This window comes from Macaca fascicularis, chromosome 14 (genome assembly GCF_037993035.2).
Source record: "Macaca fascicularis isolate 582-1 chromosome 14, T2T-MFA8v1.1".
NCBI lineage: Eukaryota > Metazoa > Chordata > Mammalia > Primates > Cercopithecidae > Macaca > Macaca fascicularis.
This window is the reverse complement of record NC_088388.1, coordinates 3,944,724-3,970,770: the sequence shown is the minus strand read 5'-3', so window position 1 is coordinate 3,970,770 and position 26,047 is coordinate 3,944,724. Positions and strand designations below refer to the sequence as shown.

General features: G+C 53.1%; 1 protein-coding gene across 13 annotated transcripts in view; it reads right to left on the bottom strand.

The window, feature by feature from the left end:
* The window catches only part of SHANK2 (SH3 and multiple ankyrin repeat domains 2), a 666,634-nt gene that overhangs the window by 229,006 nt on the left and 411,581 nt on the right, over positions 1-26,047 (bottom strand). For 11 of the 13 annotated variants that reach the window (XM_065527817.2, XM_074012927.1, XM_074012925.1 and 8 more), the window contains one exon: positions 4,848-4,923. In XM_065527817.2, coding sequence (XP_065383889.1) covers positions 4,848-4,923 — 76 coding nt within the window. Of the gene's footprint in view, positions 1-4,847; positions 4,924-24,212; positions 24,581-26,047 lie in introns of those variants that run through there. The other 2 variants (XM_074012933.1, XM_074012931.1) reach the window with 1 other exon arrangement.

The following is a 26,047-nucleotide window of genomic DNA, read 5'->3' as shown; positions in this document are numbered from 1 at the left end:
TGCATGGATGGATAAAGACATACATATGGATGGATGGATGGATAGATGGATGGATGGATAGATGGATGTGTGGATAGATGGACAGGTGGACAGGTGACTGGGTGGATAGATGAATAGGTGGATGGATGAGTGATAGAAAGATAAATGGCTGAGTGAGTGGATGGTTGGAAGGATGGATGTATAAATGTATAAATGGAGTCTGTTCAGCCTAAAGCGAGACCCTGAGTTCTTCCCCATCCCACCACGTAGACTTCTCCTGGGTATCCCATGATGAGGCTGAGTCTTCAGTTAAAGAGGAGTGGGAACTTAAGATTCCCATTCCCTGAGTGGAGACATGTTTTTTTTAAAAATGACATTGAAATATCTGTAAAGTCCTGAGTAGAAATGGCCCTTAGAGCCTCTGTTGTTTGACCTTAATTAATGTGGCCATTTCTAGATCATTCTCTCACTGTTTTCCGGGTGAGTGGAGGGGAATCCCAGGGAGGGAACTGGCTGGAACAGCTGAGTATGTTCCCTAATGAACTGGTGTGTTTTAACATTTGGCTCTCCAGCTCTGAGACTCTGAGCAGTTTTTGACATAAGAGGAGGTGGGAAGGGGAGAAACCTCCTGACTGATTCAGAAAATGTCTCCATTGAGTCTCACTTCCCGTGGCATTTTCTCTCATTACACTTGCATCAGCAGTGGGGTGGCCTCAGCCCCGTGCCGTCTGCCTAGATTGCGACCCCACAGCCGACTCTGGATAATTGGCCCACGGGGCTGGCACCGCACCCGGATTTCTGTGCTCATTAGTGTAGTTGCAACATGAATGCCGACAAGTGTTTGCAAGCTACAGGCTGTTCTACACCCATGCCCTGGTGACCATGACCTCCAGATGCTCCTCCTGCTCCCCTGGAGAAGCTGGCAGTCAGCCTCTCACTCCACACCCACTCCAGGGCTATGCCATTACAGGGTCACAGGGGTGCACAAGGCCTACTCATCTCTGTCCACAAACTTCCATGCTGCTGGCCCTCCTTCCATGCCGCCCGCTCTCCTTCCACACTGCCCGCTCTCTGCCTACACTGCCCACCCTCCATCCGTGCTACCCACCCTCTGTCAGCACTGCCTGTCCCCCATCCACCCTGCCATGCTCACAGGTTCACAGTCTGGTCGAGGCCAGTTCTGCTGGTCCTGAGCAGGGTGGGCTCCCTCAGGCTAACCCTGCACCTGTTATGAACCAGCTCAGACAGTCAGGGATGAACAAAGGTAATACCATCATCCTGAATACATCAGGATTCCACTCATCTGAGGTTCCTAGAGTCATCAAATTCATAGAGACAGAAAGTAGACAGGTGGGGGCCAGACTCAGGGAGGTGGGGCGGGGAGTTTGCGTTAATGCAGACAGAGTTCCAACTTTGCCAGATGAAAGAGCTCTGGAGCTGGATGGTGGTGTTGCTTGCACAACACAGTGAATGTCTTAATACCACGAAACTAGTGATGCACGTAAAAACGGTCAGAATAGGAAAGTTTATATCATGTGTATTTTACCACAATAAGAAAAAATTGGGGGGCGGGGAAGGAATGAAGTACTGGTGTGTGTCATTGTGCAGATGCACTTTGAAAACATGATGCAGAGTGGAAGAAGCCAGACACAAAAGACCACGTAGTGGCTGATTCCATCTATGCGCATCTCTCCCAATAATGCTTCAGGAGGTGCTGACTCTGTCACCACAAAAAAACACTGGCCCTCCTCCTCGTCAGTTTCCCTCAACCCAGGTTGGCTTTCGGCAGTACCCTCCTCACCACAGGAAGGCAGGACCCAAGTGCCAGGGTTCTACTGCTCACAGATCAGGCCTCATATTCAGGCTCAGATGCTCATTGACTTGGCCTTCCTTTCCCTTCATCAGTGTCCCTCTAGCAGGTGAAATGTAACACTCGCATTACCAGCTTGCTGGGAGGCTCAGCTATGAACAGGGCTATGCTCCATGCAGGGTGGGTGGCGCATGGGAGGGGTGGATAAGCAGTGCTGTTATGACTCTTGTTTCTTCCAATGAAACACAGGGTCACAAGAGACCCACAGCTTGTCTGATCCCTCACCATGGGAGTGCTGGAGCTGACTCCTAACTCTGGTCAAGGCTGAAGCTTTTCACCATTTGCTTAAGCTACCAGTTGACCCCAGTGTGGTCTGTATGTTCCTCCTCTCTGAGGTGAGGTCCCAGGACCTGGCAGAGCAGGTGTTCAGTACACATGTAAAACAAAAGTCCTTGTCTGGACACCAAAACAGGGATGCAGAGTTGGTGGGGATCTTGGAGGTCATCCAGTCCAATCTTCTGTGACATTCTGGCAAGAGAATCCCCAGCCCTGCTTGGCTCCTTCCAGTATGGGGAGCTCACTACCTCCTGAGGCAGCCTGAACAGCCACAATAGTTCTGCAAGTCTTCTTTTGGCTGAACTCCAGCCCATGTCCCTGGTGCTTTCTGGCCCTGCTGTTGGCCATGTATCACACCTTTGCTACGTGACCCCAGGCAGCTTGGCCCACAGATGTCTCTCTTCCCAGGCAGGTCCTTCCTCTGCTCCTCTATGGGGAGCCTCAGGCACTAGGGACCATTGTGCAGACTCTGCTTGCTATCACAGATCCTATTACAGTGTGATAGGCCCACTGACTATGACCACCTGCCCAGGGTCCACTTCCACAGGCTACTGCTGCAGAAATGATTCATCTGTCCCAAATAAAGGCTCATCAGGAGAAACTGGGGTCAGCCCCTGAGCTGCCTTTTAGGGCTGTGTTTGTGACCAGGCCATGGATCACACCTGGGCTTCAACGTAAAAAAGTGGGCAAGTGTAGCAAGACCTGGAAAGTCTGTGACATTCCCTGGAGGGGTACTGGCTCCTCTCCTGGCTGTAGCATTCCTTTCATAGCACACCTCATTTACGAGGGAAGTGGCTGGGACAGGTCAGCATTATCACTGAGTCCAACGAGCAATTCCGCTCCTAAGTACATGCACATACTTGCATGCAAATATCAACAGCAATCAATACCATTCACAACAGCCAAAAGGTGAAAACAACCTGTGCTCACTGACAGATGAAGGGATGAGCAAAATGTGGTCCGTCCATACAATGAAACATTATTCAACCCTAAAAAAGGGAAGAAAATCCAGACATGCTACAACAAGAATGAACCTTGAAGACATTATGCTCAGTGAAAGAAGCCAGTCACAGAAAGATGAATATGTCAGGATTCCACTCATCTGAGGTTCCTAGAGTCATCAAATTCATAGAGACAGAAAGTAAACAGGTGGGGGGCTGGAGTCTGAGGGAGGTGGAGTGGGGAGTTTGCATTAATGCAGACAGAGTTTCAACTTTGCAAGACAAAAGAGCTCTGGAGATGGATGGTGGTGTTGGCTACACAAAGCCGTGAATGTTCTTAATACCACCAAACTAGTGATTCCCTAACAAATGGTCGGAATAGGAAACTTTATATTACATGTATTTTACCACAATAAGAAAAAATTGGGGGCAGGGAAGGAATGAAGTACTGATGCATGCCACCATGTGGATGGACTTTGAAAACATGATGCAGCGTGGAAGAGGCCAGACATGAAAGATCACGTAGCAGCTGATTCCATCTACGCACAGCACCGAGGCAGGCAGAGCCCGGAGACAGAAGCAGGTGGGTGGGTGCCAGGGGCTGGGGAGGGGCAATGGGAGTGGGAGTGACTGCTAATGGGTGACAAAATGTTTTGGAAGCAGATAGTGGTGATGGTTGCGTAATACTGTAAACGTACTAACTGCTACCTTATTGTACACTTTAAATTGTAAGTTTTAGGTTACATACATTTTACCTCAATCAAAACAGACAAACAAAAACAAACCAATCAGCCAACCCAGCTGGATCCCTCCACAGGCAGGTAAGAGTCGAGGGCAGGGGTCTGGGCTGCTCATCACAGATGTCCTTGAGGTTGGGGAAGAATTCAGGGTAGGACCCTCCCACCTCTGGAGGAGACAGGTGTGGTCAGCTTCTGAGAAGAGGCTCCTCAGCCAGCAGGGCTGGGCGTAGGACCCTCACGTCCCCGGGGCCTGCATCTGCACCTCCTTCTCTTTTCTACCTCACACGCTGGCACCTGTTGAGCTTCAACATCCAGTAAGCACCCTCTATCTGGGGCTTCCCACATGGAGGGGTCTTTTCCCACACTCGGGGCCAGGACACCCCCCAGCCTCAACCTCCTCTGCAGGCAGAGGGGCACAGAGACCCAAGGACGTCCCCACAGCTGGTGCCACACAGGTGTGGTTTCTGCAGAAAAATCCAACCATGTGCCTGTGCCAGTCACGTTGTCAAAGAGGCAGGACTCTTTCCACACATCAGACGGACCCAAACCTGCTGTGCTTAGAAGATCTGGCTGACTGGCGGCATGCCTGCCTCCTTCCCTCACAGCCATTCCACCTAAGCAGAAGTGGCAGGAATGGATGAGAACCTGAGGACCGCAGAGGAGGCACAAACCCAGACCTGAGGCATCCGAAATACTCCCCTGGGGGATGCCACTACCCCGGTACTGCCTTGAGGCTCCTGTGGCCCACTGCCTTCATCCTTGACATTTGCGTGCTTTCGCGAAAACAATGCCAGCCGGCCCTCTCCCTGGGGCCACCACACAGGTGTGCTCTGGCTGGACATAAACCGAAGGTGGCACCAAGTACACCTCTCAGGCAGGGGCTCCGGGAGACGGTGGCTTCCACAGTCCTAGCCTGGTAACATACAGCAGGAGGCAGACACGAGGGGCCTGAAAGCTGCATGTAAGGTGGTCCAGCGTGTCTGCAGCACAGACGAACAGCTTTGACCAGAGGGTCCTGGAAGAGAAAGCAGCGCGTCTTACCTGGAAGTGTCGAAGCTGTCATAGGAGCCCACGGTGTAGTGCCTGAAAAGCTTCTTGCTGCGGTCAGCACGGGTTTCTGTACAGAGAGGGAAGAGAAACACCATTCAGAAAAGTCATGGTCCCCGAACTCTGAACCCACAGCACACAAGGCTGGTGGGCCCTCTCACCAACTCCCCAAAATGTGAGATGCCCTGTCCTGGGGAAGAGTCTGGAGGAAAATGAGGCCTGGTTCCGGGGACCGACTTTGAGAAACTTGGGGAATGCATGTGCACCCCAGTGCTGACCACTGAGGAGTCAGGAGCACCACTCCCTAAGGGACGCAGAGTCCCACAGGCCTCATCTCCCAGAGGAGGCAGGAGGAAGCAGCCTGTGAAGACGAGAGGGCCAGGCCAGCTCAGGCCACGACAGGGCAGCCCACTCAGCTCATGGAATCCACTAGAACAGCATTCTGCCGTGGTGAGCCTTCCAGCAAAACTGAAAACCTGCAGACAACTGCCTTTCAGGAAAGAAAGAACATTTATTGTCATTTTCCTGATTATAGTTCCTCTCTCCTGAAAAAAAAAAAAAAGCACCAAACCCACATGATTAACGTTTCTAATTAAGTCCTCTGCTTGTTCCCCTTACTCAGCAGATTGAGACATAAATTTCATGGGAAATGATATGAGCGGTGTAATTAGATTTAATGGATAGTTCAGCGTCAGAGGGAGAAAAAAAAAAAACAAACCCACAACAAAAAGACATAAAACATAGCAGCTCACGAGTTCCTGTTTACTTTCCTCCCAAACAGGATTTCCTGCACGATCTCCTACCTAAACCCTGCAAAACATCCAAAGAAATTATGCAACTGACTTCAGGAAAATGGCCCAAAGTTTCACTTAAACTCTGTAAACAACCTTCTCTGTTGTTAGCCTCCTCAATCCCAAATTCTGAGATGAAAGCATTTTTTTTCTGCTCAAACCCCAAAATGCACATTTGCAGTTCAAAAGTAAAGTGAGGGAATTGAGAAAGGTCTCCACACCTTTCATGTGCCCAGAGGCAGCCAGCTGTTCACCAAAAGCACACGTTCCAAGAACCCTTTCCCTTTTCCAGTGGTGTGGTGTTGCCCTTGGGGGCAGGAAAGGAGGCAGGTGTTGAGCCCAGGACTCCATTTCCCAGCCTCCCTTGCACCCAGATGTGGCCACGTGACTAGTTCTCACCACTGAGATGTGAGCACAAGCAGGGTGGGAAGGGTCCCTTCCAAGCTTAGGCTTTTTAGAAGCCAGTGTTCTCTCCCGACTCTCTCTTCCTGCTTCTGCCGGCTCAACGCTCAGGCCTCTGAGACCCTGGGGTCAACAGCTGGGTCTCTGTGCCCTGGACCCTTACGTAAGCAAGTGTTGCATTTCTACCACATTAGGCTGCAACCTTGGATTAATTTGATGCAGCGGCTAACGCTGCCTTAGCAGTGCCCTGCCTGTGCAGGACAGACGGGTCCTCCACCTGGAAGCTCCCAGCTGTCTCCACCCCTTCCACACTGCTCCCCACAAACACCTGAAGCTCCTACAAAACACAAGATTCCCCGAACAGCCACATCATCACCATCTCCATCATCATCACTGACATTTATTGAGCACTGACTGTGTACCAGGCCCTGCTATAAAGTGTCGTTTGAGTATTCAACAGTTTAACTACCATGACCACCCAGGGAGTGGGGGCACACTCCGCTCTGCAGCACCTCCAGTGCAGCCAGGGACACTCTCTGCCCTCACTCCGTTGAATGCCACTCCTCAAAGCCTTGCTCAGGGCCATGGGAGCCCTGCTAGTACTACCAAAAAGATGCATTGCACAATTACCAGATAAAAACACAATATACACCATCAGATTGGTCAGAGTGCACAGGGCCCTCACCAAGCCCGCACTGGTCCAGCTAAGTTGCACACACCTCCCCAGTGCTTGGCATCTGCAACAAATATGCCCAGGTGCAGGAGGACACCTGTGTCCACCTCTTCCCTGGCATCCAGCATCTTGCACAGGTCCAACTCCAATCATCATTTATGAAGTCTGCCTGGCAGCCAGGCCCGTGCCCTGTGTGCAGGGATTGGAAGAATTCAGCAGGGCAGAACCTCAGGCTCTGCTTTTTGTGCTCAGGATCCCAGGGATGGGGTGAAGGAGGAGTCCCAGGGTGCTGAGGCTCCACAGGCTGGATGACGGGCCCAGCATGTGGGTAACTGTGAGGTAGGAGCACACGGTCAGGCAATCCCTGTGACATTTATGTTGGGCCATGCACGTGCAGGGACAAGTGAGACTTGAACCTTTCCATGGGTTTAAGCAGAGTAGCTCACAATGCCAATGAAGGGCCACAGGGACTGGCTGCTAATTGTTATTATTACTGCTAATTGCTTCTGCTCCTTATACCCCCACGTGGCAGCTCCGCGCTGGTTGTCTAGGGAACTGCTGGGCACTACCAGCTGATTGGTGCAGGATCCTGGCTGAGATCAGAGGCCAGGGGCCAGAAGCAGAGAGGACAGTGTGTAGTGGAATGTGTGCGTGTGTGTGTACACGTCTGTGTGCATGCATGCGTGTGTGTGTACTGTACACGTGTGTGTGTGTACGTGTGTGTGTGTGTTTACCAGGAGAAAAGACTATTTCAGTAAAGGAACCATTTCTAAGCTAGGTAAGGTAGCCAGTGTGTCCCAGACTGGAGTTTCATGGACCAACAAAACTTGAAACAAAGAGAAGAAGGGTGTAGACTAACAAAACATTCACCAAGTTTTACATTTGGCTCAGTAAGGGTATCAAGAACAGTAAATTCCCCTCTGTTATCAAAATTGTAAGAAAAAGGAACTGTTTTTTTTTTTTTTTGAGATGGAGTCTCACTCTGTTGCCCAGGCTGGAGTGCAGTGGCGCAATCTCGGCTCACTGCAAGCTCTGCCTCCCAGGTTCATGCTATTCTCCTGCCTCAGCCTCCCGAGTAGCTGGGACTACAGGCTCCTGCCACCACGCCCGGCTAATTTTTTTGTATTTTTAGTAGAGATGGTGTTTCACTGTGTTAGCCAGGATGGTCTTGATCTCCTGACCTTGTAATCTGCCTGCCTTGGCCTCCCAAAATGTTAGGATTACAGGCGTGAGCCACCGCGCCCGGCCAGAAAAAGGAGTCCTTAAAAGGACATTACCTCTGACTGCTTCATACAAGAATCCCACCACACAGGCCTTCCCTGTCTCCTGGTTCCCAGAGACAGTTATACTTGGGCTCTGGGATATGGCCCTAAGGGACAGGAAAGGGATCCTAAGAGACAAGATTATCATCACTGTCACCACTATCACTACTCCCATCATCATCATCACCACCATCCATCATCACTACCATTATCCCCATCCATCACCACCACCATTATCACCAGCATCACCACCATCACCACAATTGCCCCCATCCATCATCACCACCATCACCACCATCATCACCACCATAACCCCCATCCATCATCACGACCACCATCACCACCATCACCACAATTACCCCCATCCATCATCACCACCATCACCACCATCATCACCACCATAACCCCCATCCATCATCACGACCACCATCACCACCACCATTACGACCATCATCATCTCCACCATCATCACCAACATCATCACCATCATAATTACTGCCATCATCACCACCATCATCATCATCCCTATCATCATCATAACCATTACTACCACTACCGTCTTCTTCACCATCATCACCAACATCATTACCACCATCTTCTTCACCATCATCACCAACATCATCACCACCATGTTCTTCACCGTCATCACCAACACCATCACCAATACCATCACCACCAACATCATATCATCATCACCACTAATCATCATCATGACCCCCATCACCATCATCAGCACCATCATCTTCTTCACCACCATCATCATCACTACTGTCATCACCACCATCATCAACCACAATGACCACCACAATCATCCTCTTCACCATCATCATCATCGTCATTATCACTGTAATCATTATCATCATCACTGCAGCAGAAGACATATTTATGTACTGTCAAGTGTGGAATGCTCTGCTAAATTCTCTCATTTCATTAAAAGTAAGTCTTTACCCTTACTTGGTCCTCACACAATATCCCAAAGTAAGCAGATTTCCTGTCCCTGGCTTACAGAAGTAGCAGAGTGCAGTGATGAGGGATGTGGGCTCCGAGGCCAGGCTGGCTCGATTCAGAGCCCAGCTCTGCCACTTACTGGCTACAAGTCCTCATCATGTCATCTTTAAAAGGATGATGCTAGTAACAGCCCCTCCTCGAAGGGGAAGGATTGAGGAGTCAATACGTGTAAGGCACTAGAATGGCGTGTGGCATGTTGAAAGTGCTATGTGATGTTAACTAATGCTGTCATGGTCATACATTCGTTTAGAAACTTCTGCCTCCCAAGGTGACCTCTCAAGGTCACGGAGTCCGTGAGCAGCAGTGTGGGTCTCTGACCCCAGATTTGTGCCTCCACAACCAGTGCTGACAGCAACCAACGGCCACAGCTGGTGATCCACTCACCAGGGCCCACACGTATTCTAGGTGTCTGTGCTTCACCTGTCTGATGTTGCTGTGTCTGGTTTACGGGTGAGGAGGGGGAGGCTCAGAGAGTTTGAGTGAGTTGCCTCAGGTCCCCCAGCCAGGAAGTAGCAGAGCCCATTGTAGTGCAGCCTCCAGGGGTAGCGCCCATACGGGATTCCTGGGAGGCAGCATCTAATGAGTGACCCGAGTAAATCCAGGTGGCCTTCTTGACTCTGCCACGTCCTGTGGAGGTGCTCTCAGCAGCCTCGGTTTCTCACCTGGAAAGAGCGGGGTGGGCTAGACGGCCCTTGGGACCCTGTCCCCAGTGTTATAGTTGCACACCTCATGGCTTGTCCAGGTTTGGCCCCCTGGGACTTGCTGTGCGCTACGCTGAGAGGCAGGGGCTGCTGGGCCTTGCCTCTTGGAAAGGGCTGCCCCTTCCCAAGGCTCCCTGGATCTCACCGGTGAAAACGTGGGTCACAAATAAAACACCCTGAGACAGACGACGGGAGGAGCAGGAGGTCAGGGGCCACACCAGCCTCCCTGTGCGCCAGTGACAACAAAGGATGCTGGCTGTTCCCCGCTGCTGAGAGGCCAGCTTCCCAGGTGCCGGGGCCTGCGGTCAATGCTGCCTCAGAGCTGACCGCACCTTCGGCTGCACGTGCACCTGCTCACCCTGCTGGCCACATCCTCCCTATCTTCTGTGGGGCCAGTCCTTTCTCAGTTCCAGCCATGTGGTCAGGTGAGGGCACCCTGCTCCTCGCCACCCAACCGCCCAGCCCTGGGCTCCTGCAGTTGCCATGGGAGCCTGGCCGGAATGTCCCTTTGATCCCAGCGAGTGATGGGATCAGGGTAGGGGCCTGGGACCCCAGCGGAGACAATGCCATCCTACTCCTGCTGCTGGGGTTCCCACGCCTCAGGACACAGAGGGAGGCCAGCCGCCTGAGGGGGATGCCCACGTGCAGGATGACACAGGGCTGGGGGAAGAGGGAGGGCAGGAACAGAGACAGAGAGACCCAGAGAGATGGGCGACTGTCCTAGAGACATAGGTGGAAACCCTGGACACAGCCATGCCCGGCTTCTCACTTGTACAAACCAAATGCATATCCTTGGTGGTATTTAAAAAATTGGCTTTCTGTTGTTTACAATGGAAAGAGCTAGGAATGATGCAGTAATGCATTTAATAGTTGCGTTGCTGTACCACGTGGCTAAGAAACTGCCATGGCCGCATAGCTTCCCTGGGGACACAGCTGCTTCCCTTCACCATGGGAAGGTCCTGGTGAGGCTGCCCCTCAGAAGGCCAACAAATCCACCCAGTGCACAGGGGTGTACATGTGCGTGTGGTCTAGGGATCCTGCTGGACTCTCCTAGGCCCTGTCATTAGCAGTAAGTGACCCATGGCCCACGCAAGGCCAGGTGGCCTTTTTCTGAGATGTTCTGTAGTCTGACTGCTGAGGAAGGTGATCTTGGCTTCCTTTTAGAGATGTGATGGAAGGACACGGGCTATGGCCACCATTCAAAGCACAGGGAGGGAGGGAGTACAGCGATGAAGCCGGATCACAGTGGAAGGCAGAACCAAGTTCAAGGTCTGGGGCAGGGAGAGATAGGCCTAAAAGATCTTGATGCCAGGAGTCCCTGGATTGTGGCTTGTGGTGGTCACTGAGGCTACTAATCAAATACTTCTGGCTTTCCACCAGGGTGTATGTGGTCAGACACTATCTTCTTGGCTCTCCTGTGGTTGAGTAAGCCCTTGAAATTAATTTCGGCCAGTGAATTTTGAGAGGAAGTGACTTATGTTATTTCCTGGCTGGAGACTTTAATTCCAAATGCAAGACCCCACCCACCAGCATTGTCTTTTTGCCCTTGGGCATGGCGACCAAAATATTTGAGAAGCTGGTGGTTCTATCGGTCTGGGTCCCCAAGTCACCACCTGTTGATGTATGATGGGCACAAGGCATGAAAGAGAAAGAAACCTTTGTTGTTCCAAACCACAGAGATTGGGGGATTTTTTACTTTTTATTTTTGAAGGCTAGTCAGGTGAAGCACTGAGAATGGAGAAGGAACAAACAAAATCTGTAACTGGTTGTGATCAATGAGCTGTCAACACTGCTGCACTCAGACCTGCCAAGGGGAATGCTTGTTACTGCAGCTTCATGTAGGCCAAGCTGACTGAAACACACCTCCATAGCCCTCTCAGTCCTGTGGGCCAGTACATTCTAGGCAGAGATGGATTTCTGTCACCAGCAACCAAAATCGTCCTAGCAAGTACAGGAGGGAAGATCAGACAAAATCAAGGCAAAGGCTGAGTTTAGCCTCCTCGGAGAGAATGGCTGTACTTCCTAGAAGAAAAGGAGAAAACAACCTACTAGACAACGGAAATGGATCCCATTAAGCATGGCCAGAATATGGCATCGCAGCACGCACTTTATGTGTCTCAGAGGAGATCCCTCTGCCTGTGATAAAGGAGGCAGAGAACCCAACCATCCAAGAGGGAAGTATTGATTTGTCCGCTTCCTTAACCGTGGAGAAACTTCTTGACGTCAAAACCAAGTTTCCAACCAGGACTTCCTCCTGGTCAGCACTGGGATCAGTGCATCATATAGCAGGGGCTCAGCGATGTTTGTAGTGCTCCACACACATGGAGGCCAGCAGTTACTACCACTCTAGTCTGAACCACCATGATCTTGCACCCGGACTGTTGCAGTAGCCTCCCATCTCCCTGCTTCCACACTTGCCCCTCCCCTTCACTGATTCACACACTACAGAGCCAACAGAATGAGCTTTTGAAAAACGTAAATCAGGTGATTTTCAACTCTGCCGCTTAACATTTTCCAACGGCTTCCCAACACAACCAGAGTCATGTTCAAGCTGCCTTCTATGGCACAAGCCGGACGCCACATGGCCCTGCCTGCTCCCTGGCTCATCTCCCACCGCTCTTCCCCTCCCCGGTCCCCTCAGCCAAGTTAGCCTCCTCTTTGTCTCTTGAATAGGTCAAGCTCATTCACGCCTCAGGGCCTTTGTGCATGCTTAACTCTGCCTGGAACTTTCCTTTCCCAGCTCACATTTCACCGCGATGCTAGCTCTCCGGATCCTACAACACAGCCTGGTGCATAGCGGGCACTCAGTAACTCTGGAGAAAGTGAGCGAATGGGTAAAAGTCACACACCCTTGGACCCTTTGCTCCCATTCCACGTTGGCCACGCCATCTCCTTGGGTCTGAGCGTGGCAAGTTGGAGATAGAGCACAGGATGCTGGATGATCTGGACTGCTGAGGCAGGGGACACAGCCCTGGCTGGGGCAGTGGCTGGCTGTGAACTCCTCACTTTGCCCCTCTGGGCCTTCTGCTTCTCAGCTGTGAAGTGGGTCAGTGGGGACTAAACATTCCTTAGGCTCTTGAACTTGTCAACCTGACACATCCCTCTGGGTGTAAGGCGACTCACCCCACGTCCCAGGAGAGGGCCATCGGTCCAGGCATCTCACACACACAGCATTTGAGCATGCAGGGCCTGAAAGCTGTTATCTGAGCATGGCCTAGAAAAATCTACACTGAAAGGAAAAAAAAAAAAGGCCAAACCTAGAAATCCCATTTCATATACCTTTTGGGACTCACGAGAGGCAGTGACAGATTGCATGACAAGCTTCAGACTGTCGGCATTTAAAATAGTCCTTTACGCAGAGCCACTGGAAAGAGGATGCCGTACAGCTTGGCAAGGAAGCCAAGACAGGGCATCTGGGGAGATTCCAATGGCCTCTGATCCTGGGCTCTGACGGTTTCTGGAAAACGAAATAAGAGGAATTTTCTCAAAGAAATTTACTAAGACACTGAAAGGCCAAAAGCTAATCTTTTGGATGGGTTGGGAGGAGATGGGTTATGGAACTAAGAGATAGAAGGTGGGGCAGGTGTGGTGGCTCATGCCTGTAATCCTAGCACTTTGGGAGGCCGAGATGGGCGGATCACCTGAGGTCAGGAGTTCAAGACCAGCCTGGCCAACATGGCAAAAGCCCATCTCTACTAAAAATACAAAATTTAGCTGGGTGTGGTGGTGGGCACCTGTAATCTCAAGCTACTTGGGAGGCTAAGGCAGGAGAATTGCCTGAACCCGGGAGACAGAGGTTGCAGTGAGCCAAGATCGTGCCACTGCACTTCAGCCTGGGCGACAAAGTGAAACTCAATCTCAAAAAAAAAAGAGAGAGAGAAACTGAGAGGTGAGGACAGGGTCCTGTGAGCACGCTAACCTCTTTACACTCCAGCCACATTCCATGGGTAATGGTCCCCTCTGCTCGTGAGACACATGTGGACAGACAGAGACAGGAAGGATACACAACAGTCCATCTTTAGACGAGACAAGCTCGAGCTTAAATCTCTTGCTAGCTACACAACCCCAGGCAGCAAACAACCTCCCTCCAAGCCTCAGTTTTCTCAACTGTGCCCTGGGCCAAGAGCCGAGTTTACAGGGCTGCAGTGAGGACAAGATGAATGAACACTTCTAAATAAATCCTTTCCCCAGCATCTGGCCTAGGGAAGCCATCGAGTCATGTTGGCTACTGTTGTCTGTCCAGGAACCCAGCTTGGGTGTTCTGGTCTACAAGCCTCTCTGAAAACATCCCCCTGCCCTCTGCAGAGAGGAAGCCCTGCTCCCTGACCACCTCTGTACCACCTCACCCCACGCCCTGGTTACAGAGGGCTGGGCCATGAGATGGCACCTGTGCCAGGCCAGGCCAATCATCAGAACCTCCCCTGGGAATCTGGAGTAGACGTGGACAGTCTGCTCCCGGTATGCACTGAGGACATCATAGCTGGGGCAATGAGGCTGTCACCACACAGCACCAGTGGAGGGACCCATGTGCTTCCAGGGCCTCAGGAGGCAGGGCTGTGCCTTCTGCCCTCGACAACCAGGAAAAGCCCTGGCGCCCTTAGACCAAGGTCCATTTCTTCATGCAACCCAGCTCAGGTAAGCTTTGTATTTCTTGCAACTGGAAGAGTGCCATCTTTCAGTCTGTCTGTCATGCTGGGTGGAACCTGTTGTCACCCAAGACGTCATCTCAGGTCCTGGCTTGGTGGCCCATTTCTCCCAATGGATGGCCCTGGACACTGCAGGGCTTTGGGTATCCTTGCTCCAATCTCTAAACATTGGTATTCACCATGACAACCAAGTAACGTCCCCTCCACGTTTCCAATCATTCCCCTCACTCCCCCACCACGAGAGCCACGCATCGCAGACATTTCTGGGTTACTTTTTGTCAAAGGGCAGTGACAATGACCAGACAGAGGGCACTGAACATGCAGGGGTCAGATGTCTCCTGCGTCCACGACAAAGACAGTGAGGCCCCAAGATGTGGCCAAGGACCTTAAGGCTGACTTCAAATGACCACAGAGCACTTCCGGGTCAGGCGGCCTTGGATCGTCCACCTTTGCTGGGAGCCGCTCCTCCAAGCCCTCTGAAGTGTCCCAGATGATAATACACTGAGCTTTTTCATGCTTTTCCCCCAGTACTACGTCCCAAATTTACTTTTGTAAATTGACGATAAGCACAGATGCCACGGGAGAGTGGGAAGATGACACCATGTGTTCTGAAGAGGGGACTGAAAGGCTTTCTGATGCGTAGACCCCTTGCTGACCTCCAGGGCAGGTTTTAAAATACACAAGAAGGGCAGGGCATGGTGGCTCATGCCTATAATCCTAGCAATTTGGGAGGCCAAGGTGGGCAGATGGCTTGAGGCTAGGAGTTCAAGACCAGCCTGACCAACATGGCAAAACCCCATCTCTACAAAAAATACACAAATTAGCTCAGCATGGTGGCATGTGCCTATAAATCCAGTTACTTGGGAAGCTGAGGTGTGAGGATCGCTTGAGCTTGGGAGTTTGAGGCTACAGTGAGCTGAGATCACATCACTGCACCACAGCCTGGCTGGCAGAGTGAGAACCTGTCTCAAAACAAAACAAAACAAAACACACACGAAGAATTCTGATGCAGGCGAATTCTGAACAGGACAGTTCAGAAGGTGACTGCAGAGAGCTGAGTCACATCAGCTAAAGCCCTGAACACACATGAACATGGACCCAGGAGCCTGGGAAGGTTACTTTACTGTGTTCTCTGCCACATGGCAGGACCTTAGCTAACGGTGGCTATTGCCAAGGCCCCTGCTGGGAACAGGGAGCCCCCGAAGGCTGAGGTCAGGTCTGACCTGGCTGAGGAAGGAGGAGGAAGTCCCAGCAGAGATGGGGTAATGTCGTATGTTAGCTACAGATTGACAGAGCCCACTCGGTGACCACAGCCATCCTGACATCCCATGGGAAAATGCTCAGGACAAGCCATAGAAAAATTCTACAGGACGCCCATTTCACAAACACAGACACTGAGGTAGAGCGTAGTTAAGGGAAGGCTTAGCACACGCACTCAGTGTTGGGCTGCTGGAGCATGTGGCCGTGGCAGAGACAGCTGGCAAAGGCACGCAAGTATCATGAGATTTGGGGTTGGGGGAGAGACTTGGGGGAGCCCTGGCGAGCGAGTCCACGTGACGGCTGAGGGCAGAGGCTGGGGAGAGACGAGAGAAGAGCCAGCCGCAGGCCTTAGGTTGCCAGTGGGGCGGGCCAGAGGGAAGCCCTCAGAGCTGAGTCTACACTTTCAGGGACGGAGGGGCACAGGTGGTAAGAACGGTTCCCGCAGAGAAGTAAAGGAGGAAGGATACTGAGAGTCCCTGGCTGCTGGACTTGAAATTCAGAGGCCAGGAAAGGGTGGGGCAGCTGAAGAGGTTTTCTAGGCGCTCTTCCAGATCAAAAACCACCACCGCCTTTGCACTGAAAACCCCTGCTCTGAGATGAACGCGATTCTAGGGCTGCCGTCCGCCTCCTCGATGGCCGTGGGAAGGCAGGACCTTGACCCCTACTGGCTGTCCCCACACCTGGGGGCTGTGCTGTCCCCCGAGGCGGGCCTGGCTCCCTCTTCACAATGCCTTAAGAGCTGCCGCATGACAAGTGACCAGGCTCTGAAGTCAAGGGCAAGCAACCGCTGCACACGACCTTTGGCCTGCGGAGAGGATTGTAGGAGACTGTCCCACCACCCCCTCTCGGCCATGGAATGGGGCAGGAGGGAAGCTTCAAACCCAAGGAGGGCTGTAGACACCTGGCTGAATGCAGACTGTGCTGGAGCACATAAGGCCGGCGAGGGAGGCAGAACTGACTATGCCCCCCTTGACCTTTGCCCCCTGGCATCACCCCCACAGTAATGTCAGGGTTGATGGCGAAAGGGGGATCATCAGGTAGGACCGAACTAATCTCATCTTATGAGTCCTTTGAAATCAAGTACTTGTCTCTGGTGGGTGGCAGAAGGGGAAGTCGGAGAGACCAGAAGAGCTGGCAAGGCCAGTCCCACAGACGCAGGGAGCGAAATCCTGCCCACAACCTGAATGTGCCCAGAGGCAGACTCCTCCCCCAGCCTGCGGCCAAGAGCACAGGCCTCAGATCCCTCCACGGGAGCCCTGTGATAGCCTGGACAGAGAACCCAGAGAACCCAGACCAGCTGCCCGACTTTGGACTCACAGAGCCTCGGGGTGGGGGGCGTGAGTGGACACCCCTGTGGTCACGGGTTCCGCAGCACAGAAAACGGAGGGTACTGGGGCTGCAGGTTCCTTCACGTTTTTTTGTTTGTTTGTTTGTTTGTTTGTTTGTTTCCTTTTTCTGAAGATTTGTCTGCAGTCTCACCCAAGACAGAGATTGAAAAAGAGAGAGAGAGAGAGGGAGGGAGAGAGAGGTAAGTGGGTGAAGGGAAGTCCCTGATAATCTTCCCTTCTTCCCTCCCTTGAAATCCATCATCCTGGCCGGGCGCGGTGGCTGATGCCTGTAATCCCAGCACTTTGGGAGGCCGAGACGGGCGGATCACGAGGTCAGGAGATCGAGACCTTCCTGGCTAACACGGTGAAACCCCGTCTCTACTAAAAAATACAAAAAACTAGCCGGGCGAGGTGGCGGGCGCCGGTAGTCCCAGCTACTCGGGAGGCTGAGGCAGGAGAATGGCGTGAACCCGGGAGGCGGAGCTTGCAGTGAGCCGAGATCCGGCCACTGCACTCCAGCCTGGGTGACAGAGCAAGACTCCATCTCAAAAAAAAAAAAAAAAAGAAAAAAAAGAAATCCATCATCCTCTCTGAACTCTCATTCTTGACTCTTTACCCCAAAGAGGCAAAAATCACAGCAGTGGGCTCTGGGGCGGGGTGGGGGTCTCCAGGACGTCCATGTCATCCTGGTTGTGATTGCTGAGCTCCTGCAACGTGCAGCCTCAAGTCCGCTCTGGCCACACTGGCCCTGCGCGGCGGCATCCTTCCCACTGTTTAGAGGGCTCAGAGTCACCCGGGTGGCAACGTGGCCGGGCTGTCCAGCTCCGAATCCCCCCAGCACTGCACCCAAATGCTTCCCTCCCACGCGGCCTCCTGCCGTCTCCGCGGGTTTTAAATCAGACGCCGCTCAGGCTGTGCCCAGGCTGCTGAGCCAAATGCGGGATCAGAACCACAAGGAGGGAAGAAATTACTGATGGGGATGAAAGACAGAAATAACTTTTCTTTTTTAAAACCAAAGATGCTGATGGGCTCCTTGCAAGGCAGAGAAACACACAGGCAGGAGTGCCGCAGGCAGGAATGCTGGGAGTGCGCGGAGCTTAGAGCCAGCGCGCCCGCCGGCCTCCAGGCCCAGGACTCCACTCCCGGGGCGCAGTCTCTGCTCTGGCCAGCTGTCGGGCACGGGACCCACCACGAGGGGGACAGAAGGGCGGGGACCCCGGCTCCGAGAGTTACTCAACCGAGGGGCACGGAGCTTTCATTTGAAAAGCAACACGTATCACACTAATGCCGCCAGCTGACGTGGCTCACTCGTTTCTTCGCTCAATCAGCTGCAGATCACTCATCAAGCACCTTCTGGGCTCCCGGGACTGACCTTGCAGGGGAGGGGAAGAGAAAATAAGGACCCTGTGCAGAATGCCCAGGCAGACGTCACAGCACACGGACCTCGTGGGGGCGGTGGCCTGGGCTCCTGCGGCTGCCGGCACAGACGACCAGGCTCGGTGGCCTCGAACAACACAAACGTCTCCCCTTACAGAGCTGCAGGCCGGAAGTCTGACCAGGTCTGCTGGGCTGAAGTTAGGGTGTCCACGGGGCTTCCTTCCTGCTGGAGGCTCGCGGGGGATCCACTTGCTTTCCCGACCCGGCTTCCAGAGGCCGTGGTGCTCCTTGGATCCTGGCCACTGCCTCCACCTTCAAAGCCAGCAAAAGTGGCGCGAGTCCTTCCCCCCATTGCATTGCATCCCTCTGACTCTCAGCTCTATGCCTCCTTTCCCACGTTTAAGGACCCTTGGGGTCACACTGAACCCACCCAGATAACCCTCAGCTGACAGCAACCTGAGTTCCCTCTCAGACCTCCACTCCACGTGACCACGAGGCTGATGTATTCAGAGCTTCCGGACATCAGGATGTGAACATCTCTGGGGGTCACTATTGTGCCACCATAACCACAGAGACCATCCCTGTCGGATAGCACAGCTGGACAGGCTGTGCTCAGAAAATTGTTTACCTCCCCATCAGCAACAGAGCTCAGAACTTTCAACAGGACAGAAATTACGAGGGTGACAGAGAAGCGGCTTCCAGGAAATGCATTTAACTGTTCCCAGATACAGACAACACTCAGTTCCAATTCGGATTCTGCCACTTACAGTGAGCCCTAGGGTGGGGCTCAGTTCCTGGAGACTCCTCCTGCGATGGGTGGGTGTGGCCCTTACTCAGGCTGAGCCGCCAGCACGATGGTTCCTCGCTCGGCTAAAAGCACCCAGCTCCGCACCAACAGCCCTTTTCCTGGTCTGCACCACAAGCTCGGGGGGCCAGGCTCCCCTTCTTGGAATCACAGTGGTTTCCAGTAGTGGAAGCTGCACCCGAGTCCATGGTTCCACTTGTTCCCAGCTCCCTGGAGGATCGTGGTTCCTCCCGCACGCACACGTGCGTGGCGTGTGTCGTCCGCCCTGCTCCTCCTCTTTGCCCGATGCTGGGAAGAACAACTCTGTGTTACACACCTGGGTAAGACCCCAGCAGCGAGGCGCAGGGGGACGTTTGCCAAAAGAACCACGTGCATTGAATTCCCTTAACATGGGCATGGGCGTGTGTGTGGTGAGGGGAGGCACCAACCCTATCGGGCGTATGCCAGTGGGTCCCCAGCACTCCGACACCACACAAGGGCCAGATCTATGGACTCCAAATCCAGGGGCCAAGGAAGCGGGTGCTGGCATGCTGGGCTGTGTTTCCATCCTCCGATAAACAGAAATCACTTCGGAGAGCCGGCTGCTTCTGCCACGGTTGGTCTTTTCTTAGTCATCTCAGGAAATTGTTGGTTGTACTGCAAGATGACTGAAGCACCTTAAGAACACGGGTTGCGGTATTGACTTGCCACTTTACGAAGCAGTCTTTTTGCCAAGTGTAGCTGTGTCTGCTTTCACAGAACCCCTGTAGCAGCGGGGCTTGGGCGTGGAGCAGACAAGGCCCACATAGCAGCGGCTTCATGTACGGAGCCGAGGGGGAGACGGGTAGGCTCACAAGGTGGCCGAGGGCGCCCAGCAACGCCGGGGCTCGGCTGCGTGTTCCACTGATGGTCGGAAGGCCAGGGTGAGATGTCAGCCTCCAAGAATCTGAGGAAGAGAATGGGAGGGAGATGCTTCCAGACGGCAGAGCTGTCACAGGGCTGGGTGTCCGTCACACGAAGGGTGTCCGTCACAGTGTAGGGTGTCCATGACAGCGCCGGGTGTCTGTCACAGTGCTGGGTGTCCATTGCTGCCACCATGTGATCTTGATCTGTCTTCTTCCACCATCCGTCATGCCTCACTGTGTGCCACACACACCATTTAAGTGTAAAACACGCTCTCTTCTGAATGATCCCAGCAACCCTACAAGACAAGTGCTAGCAGCATTGGCCTCCAATGTGCAGGTGAAGAAGCTCAGGTGCACACCAACGATCTGTGCCAGTGTCCAAGCTCTGGGCACTGCCTTGTGGCCCTGCTAAGCACCTTCTTCCTTCCAACAAACTGCTTTGGCTCACTCAACAGCTATTTGCAAGCAGCAGCTCCTCCCTCTACCCCAGGGCCCAGGAAGCTCAGCGCTTCTCCCAGCTTCCCTCCAGGAATGCCTAGGTCCTGGCCAATGAGACAGGAGCAGGCGCCTGCCAGGAGGGGCTCCTTTCCCCAAACCAAACCTCCCCAGAGCCTGCAGCTTTTCAGCCCTTCCCTCTTCCCTGACTGGAATGTGGAAGAGGCTCTACAGCCATGCTGCCTCCAGAGCATGCTGAGGATGTGGAGGAGAAGGAGAGAAAAGAGTCACAGGCCCAGATCACTGTGGCGCAGCTATGCCCACCTGGCCCCTGTGGCCTGGCCCCTGACTTCTGTTGGGTGAGACGAGTAAAGCCCTGCGAGTTTAGGCAACGGTTTCTGTTTCTCCCAGCCAGGCAGGGTCCTAACTGCAAGGCCATGCCTTATCTTCTTTAACCACAAACAGCCCTATGAGACAGGTACCGTCATTATAATAATCACTTATTAGATGGGGAAACTGAGGCACAGGAAGGTTAAACAGTGTCCCCTATAACACAATCAGCAAGTGACGGAGCTGGTGATTAGATTCATATCTTAACACTTCTGCAGTAATAAACACAGAGACTCCATGAGAGGACTCAACCCGGAAGAAAATCAGGTGTGATCTGATCATTTCCAAGGTCACCTGGCTACTGAACATCAGAGCTGGGATCCAAACCCAGGTCCTCCCGGCTCTGTGAGTCTAGGTCAACCCACGGCATCTGGTTGCATCCTCCCTATGGCATTTTTCTTTCCTTTTTTTCTTTTGCAAAAGATTGGTTTTACCGGTAGCATTTCTGTTTTATAAGAGACAGAGTCTTGCTCTATTGCCCAGGCTAGAGTACAGCAGTACAATCATAGCTCACTGCAGCCTTGAACTTCTGGGCTCAAGCAATCCTCCTGCCTCAGCCTCCCAAGTAGCTGAGACTATAGGTGTGCACCACCATACTTCACTTTTTTTGTTGTTGTTGTTTGTTTGTTTGTTTTACTTTCTGTAGAGATGAGGTTTCACTATGTTGCCCAGGCTGGTCTTGAACTCCTGGCCTCAGGCAATCCTCCCACCTCAGCCTCCCAAAGCACTGGGACTACAGGCATGAGGCACCACACCCAGCCCCACCTATAACATTTTTGAAACAATACATCTTAGAGGTGAGTGGTGCCCTGTAGATTAATAGTGTTTACAATGCTACACTTGAGAATTATCCGGGAATGTGCGAAAAACCTGGAATCCTAGGTTCTTGGCGGAAGGATCCTCACTGGAGAATGGGACGGGCTCTGCCTAGGGTCACTCGGCCCGGAAGGGAGGATGCCCAACTCTGCCCTGCTGCCCTCCCGCCACTGCGCTCCTTCACCTGCTTTGCAAGCTCGGTGGATGCCTCCCACCCTGGGCACCCAGTGCCCATGGGGAGGGCAGTGTGGACTTCTCTTTTGCCCACACTAGCACTTCTTGCAGCTCTCGGGCCAAGCCAGGCTGGGGACACCATCGGAGGGGAGGCTACATACAGTCTCTGGTGATGCTTCCCAATTACCACCCTCCCAAATTGGCTGGACAAATGAATAAAGCTGTTGGCTGTCACTGAGTTGGTTTCTACTCTATAGTAATTAGAATGTTTAAAAAAAATCAGCCCAGGAGCTCAGTGGAAGCATGTATACCAATACATCGAGCCAAACTCACAGTTTAAATGGAAATTAGAGTAAATGGATGAATCTGTGCCTGATTTGCATTTGCTGATGAGCTCGGCTGGGAGTGTCCATGCTGAAGCAGGCTCTGTTTCCAGAATGGCTCTCTCTCCTCTATCTGTCCAGGACGCCTGGCAAATGTGACCCACATGCCCCTGGCCCTGGCAGCCCAGGGCTGGAGTCACCAGTGGGGAGGAGAGGTGGGGTATTGTGGCCAGACTCCAAAAGACTTGTCCATGGCTGAGCTAATCCGGCCTGAGCCAAGAGGGGAGCAGAGCTTGCCTCTGGCTGTGGACAGGGCATCTGGAAGGGCCTCACTCTGTGTACCCTTGCCCCCCATGCCTACCCCTCCAACACCCACTGTCTAACCCCACGGAACACCCTGTCTTAGGGTCCTGCCCCCCATGCCTGCCCCTCCCAACACCCACTGTCTAACCCCACGGAACACCCTGTCTTACGACCCTGCCCCCCATGCCTACCCCTCCCAACACCCATTGTCTAACCCCACGGAACACCCTGTCTTAGGGCCCTCTTTGTGGTCAGCCTCTTTCCCCAGCCAATCAGAGCACCTCAGAGAAGGCCGATGATAATCAGAGCCACCATTCTTGGAGCAAACACCCCGAGCATCTCCTGGCAGAAGGTGTTCAACGCTGCTCCCGGCCAGGCCTCGTTACCCCCAAGAGAGGGCCCAGGAGGGGGCCATGTCCAAGGGCACGCAGCGGAGCCTGGATTTAAATCTAGGAATGGGTGGGGGCGGGAGGATTCTTTTTAGCTTTATAATCTTTTTTAAGGATGCCAGCAGCTGAGGCTTTGGAAATAGGACATCTAGAAAAACGACCTGTTGAGCTCAAGGAAACCGCCCTGATCGTGTGGGAAGACAGCTGCTTCTTTATTGCTCCGGTTTCGGCGCTAGGACCTTGGCCAACCGGAGTTTGTGGTCAAGGGGACCCGTCTCCATCAGGGTGCCTTCTTGGGGAGGATGAGGTGGACCCCACTGGTGCTAACAGAGGACAAAGACTACCCGCCCTCAGCCCCCGGCCATGACCTTAACAAGCCAGGGCCAGATGCTCAGGGCTCGTTCCCCGCCATTCACCAACACAGGGTACCCCCAAAAGATTCTACACGTCACTGACAAAACCCAGAGTTGCCAGGCGGGTGAAGACCAGCGGGGAGACTGGGCGGGGGTCACTATAGTCTCGGCAGCTCATGGCTCACATGGATCTCTTCAACCGCAAAGCAACATCTGCGAGGGAGGCACCTCAGTGGCAGGCGCCTCGCATCTCACTGGACCGGGTCCCGGAGGCCCCCATCCCCCGCTGGACCCCTCCCAGGCTAGCCGCTCCTGCTCTCCTCAGCCTTTGTGGGCGAGAGGGAGCAGTTGGTGAGAAGCTACTGGAGAAGTTGATATAAACCATTATGATTATGCAGCCTGTAAATGCACGGGGTGTTTCTCCCTCTCCACCGTTGCCACGCCAAAGGAGCACACCATCCACTTGGGTAAAACAACAACGGAAATCCACCCAGCCACGCTGCCTTTGGAGAAAGGCAGGCTGCACTCGGGAGCAGGCACGTTGCCCCAGGCCAGCCTTGTGGGGACTTTCAATACAGTTTGTCGGGTTAGGAAAGAACACGCCAGAAAATGAACAATCCACGCCTGTAGCCACAGTACCTCATCATGCAACCGACCGCCCTTTGAGGTTAACCGCAGTGCTTACTAGGAAGAGATGTTCGAGTTTGTCTTAAAAACCCACCAGCCGTTCAAAGCGACTCTTGAGAATATAAACAGGACCCCTGGGATTCTGGCTGCAACTGAGAAACCTGTCTCCTCCCGGATGATCTGAGGCTATCTTTATTTCCATTCTAAATCAGAAGCAGATGAAAGCCGTGATGGAAACAATAGCCTCGGGGCGCCCAGCAAGCAGGACACAGTCCCTCTAAAACACACGAAGTGCAAAGCCATCGCCACCCCGTTTCACCAAGCGCCGGCAGGACTGCCCGAGTCCGGCAGTCCTCCCGTCCCCGCGGCTCTCCTAAAGAACAAAGGCTCCGCACACCAGCCCACAGCATACCTCCAAAATGAACTTTCTTCTTGAACCTTGAATTCTCGGCCATCCTTTCTAACCTGGGTGTGACCATCTCACTGGGACCGCTGCTCCTCGGGGTCTCTGCGGAGACCGAGTCCGCGGGGCGGCCTCATCTACTACTGCCTGTTAATTCAACAGGAAAAAAAAAGTTGCAGCCCTCTGGGGGCAGAATTGAAGAAGAAAAGAAAAAAAACAAAAATCAGATGAAGAAGAAAGATGGCTCTGGGAATGTTTCATCCATGAGGAAGTTCACGAATTTGACTTCTGGGGACTGAGCATCCCAATCAGCTGAAAATTCGTTTCTTTGACACAAGTTGTAAGCCCCGGACTGGAGCCGCGTCCTTCCACTTCCCACCGTACCAGGGACTTTTTTTTTTTCCCTAGTGCTGGTTTCCATGGCAATGCATCAGTCACTAGTCTAAATAAGTACGGGTGAAGGACGCCTGAAAAACCAGTGCAATTACGCATGCCATTAGTAGGGAGAGGCAGTGATTCAACCCGGCTATTAGGACGGGCCGGAGGTGTCACTTAGAGGCGGCTGCTGTCCTCGTCCCCAGTAATTGCTTTATCATTTTGCAAGGCTTGGTGTTTCCTCGGTCTTGGCAGTTCACAGCCCTGCTTTCTGTGAAGGGGGCAGCCGGGCAGCCAAGCCCGTTTTGGCTACACAGATGCCCTGAGCCAATGCTGGAGGGAAGGAACTGCGCCTCAGTGGAGGTGGAGGGCATGCACTGTGCCTTCCTCTGGGCAGTGGGTCCTTAGCAGGGCTTGGGACAACAAGAGGCAAGGAGGGATTTGGGGAAAAATCCACAGACATGCTGTCGATTCCATCTGCAGGGTCATGGCCAGCAGTCCACCCTGGATCAGGATCAGGGCACAGGGCTGGGGGCTGAGCCTCCTTCCAAATAGCTGCAAGGACTTCTCGGCTTTCAAACACTTCCCAATTGGTACGTCCTGTGAGAAGAGGAATGTCACAGCAGGGAAGGGAGGGAGTGTGCCTCCCTTTTTGATGGAGCTCATTCCATTTTTTTTGTTTTGTTTTTTTTTTGAATTGCTGGCCTGAATGTCCATCATGGCCAGGGACAGAAGCCCTCACCTTCCTGAGCTGCAGGCTTTCAGTGGGTTAGCAAACAGATTGGAAGGGGTTGGGGATACTCCATGGATGTCTTTCATCCCCCTGGAGAGGCAGAGTGTGCGGCAGGGAGGCAGCCTGGACTGAATCCAGCTTTGCCGGTCACTGGCGCTATGAGCTTGGGCCTGTTTCCAGTTATCTTGATGTGTCAGCTGGGGAGAATCACGAATTATCCACAAGATGGAAATCGGGGTCATGAGAATACAATGAATTAAAGAAGGGTGCCCGGCACACAGTAGGCATGCAAGGAAGATCAGCTTCGTTCCCGTTCTTACATTCACTGCCGACGTGAAGAGCACGTCAGGTACTGTCACCCACACGCTCGCCGTGGCACAGTGAACGCTGCCTGGGCTTCCGGATAGTCTGCGGTGTAGCTCACTCCTTTGATTCCCGTCAGCCCACCCACGTTGGAATAGACGCTTTGTAAAGGTTCAAAGATGAGAAGAGTGGACCTGGAGAAGGTTAGTGACTGGCTCAAAGTCACACAGCCAAGTAAGGGTGGACTTGGGGCTGGAACCCAGTGCTGTGCCCACCCGCTATCCATGCCTGCTGCCCCAGCACTCCTGGGGACATGCGTGTCATGGTGCTGTGTGCGTGGGGACGCAGAGGGCTGCTGGGGATGAGGATGGAGCTGGGCTTCACGCTCATGGGTGGCCTGGCAGATGTTGAACCTAACCCTAATCCTGCCCGC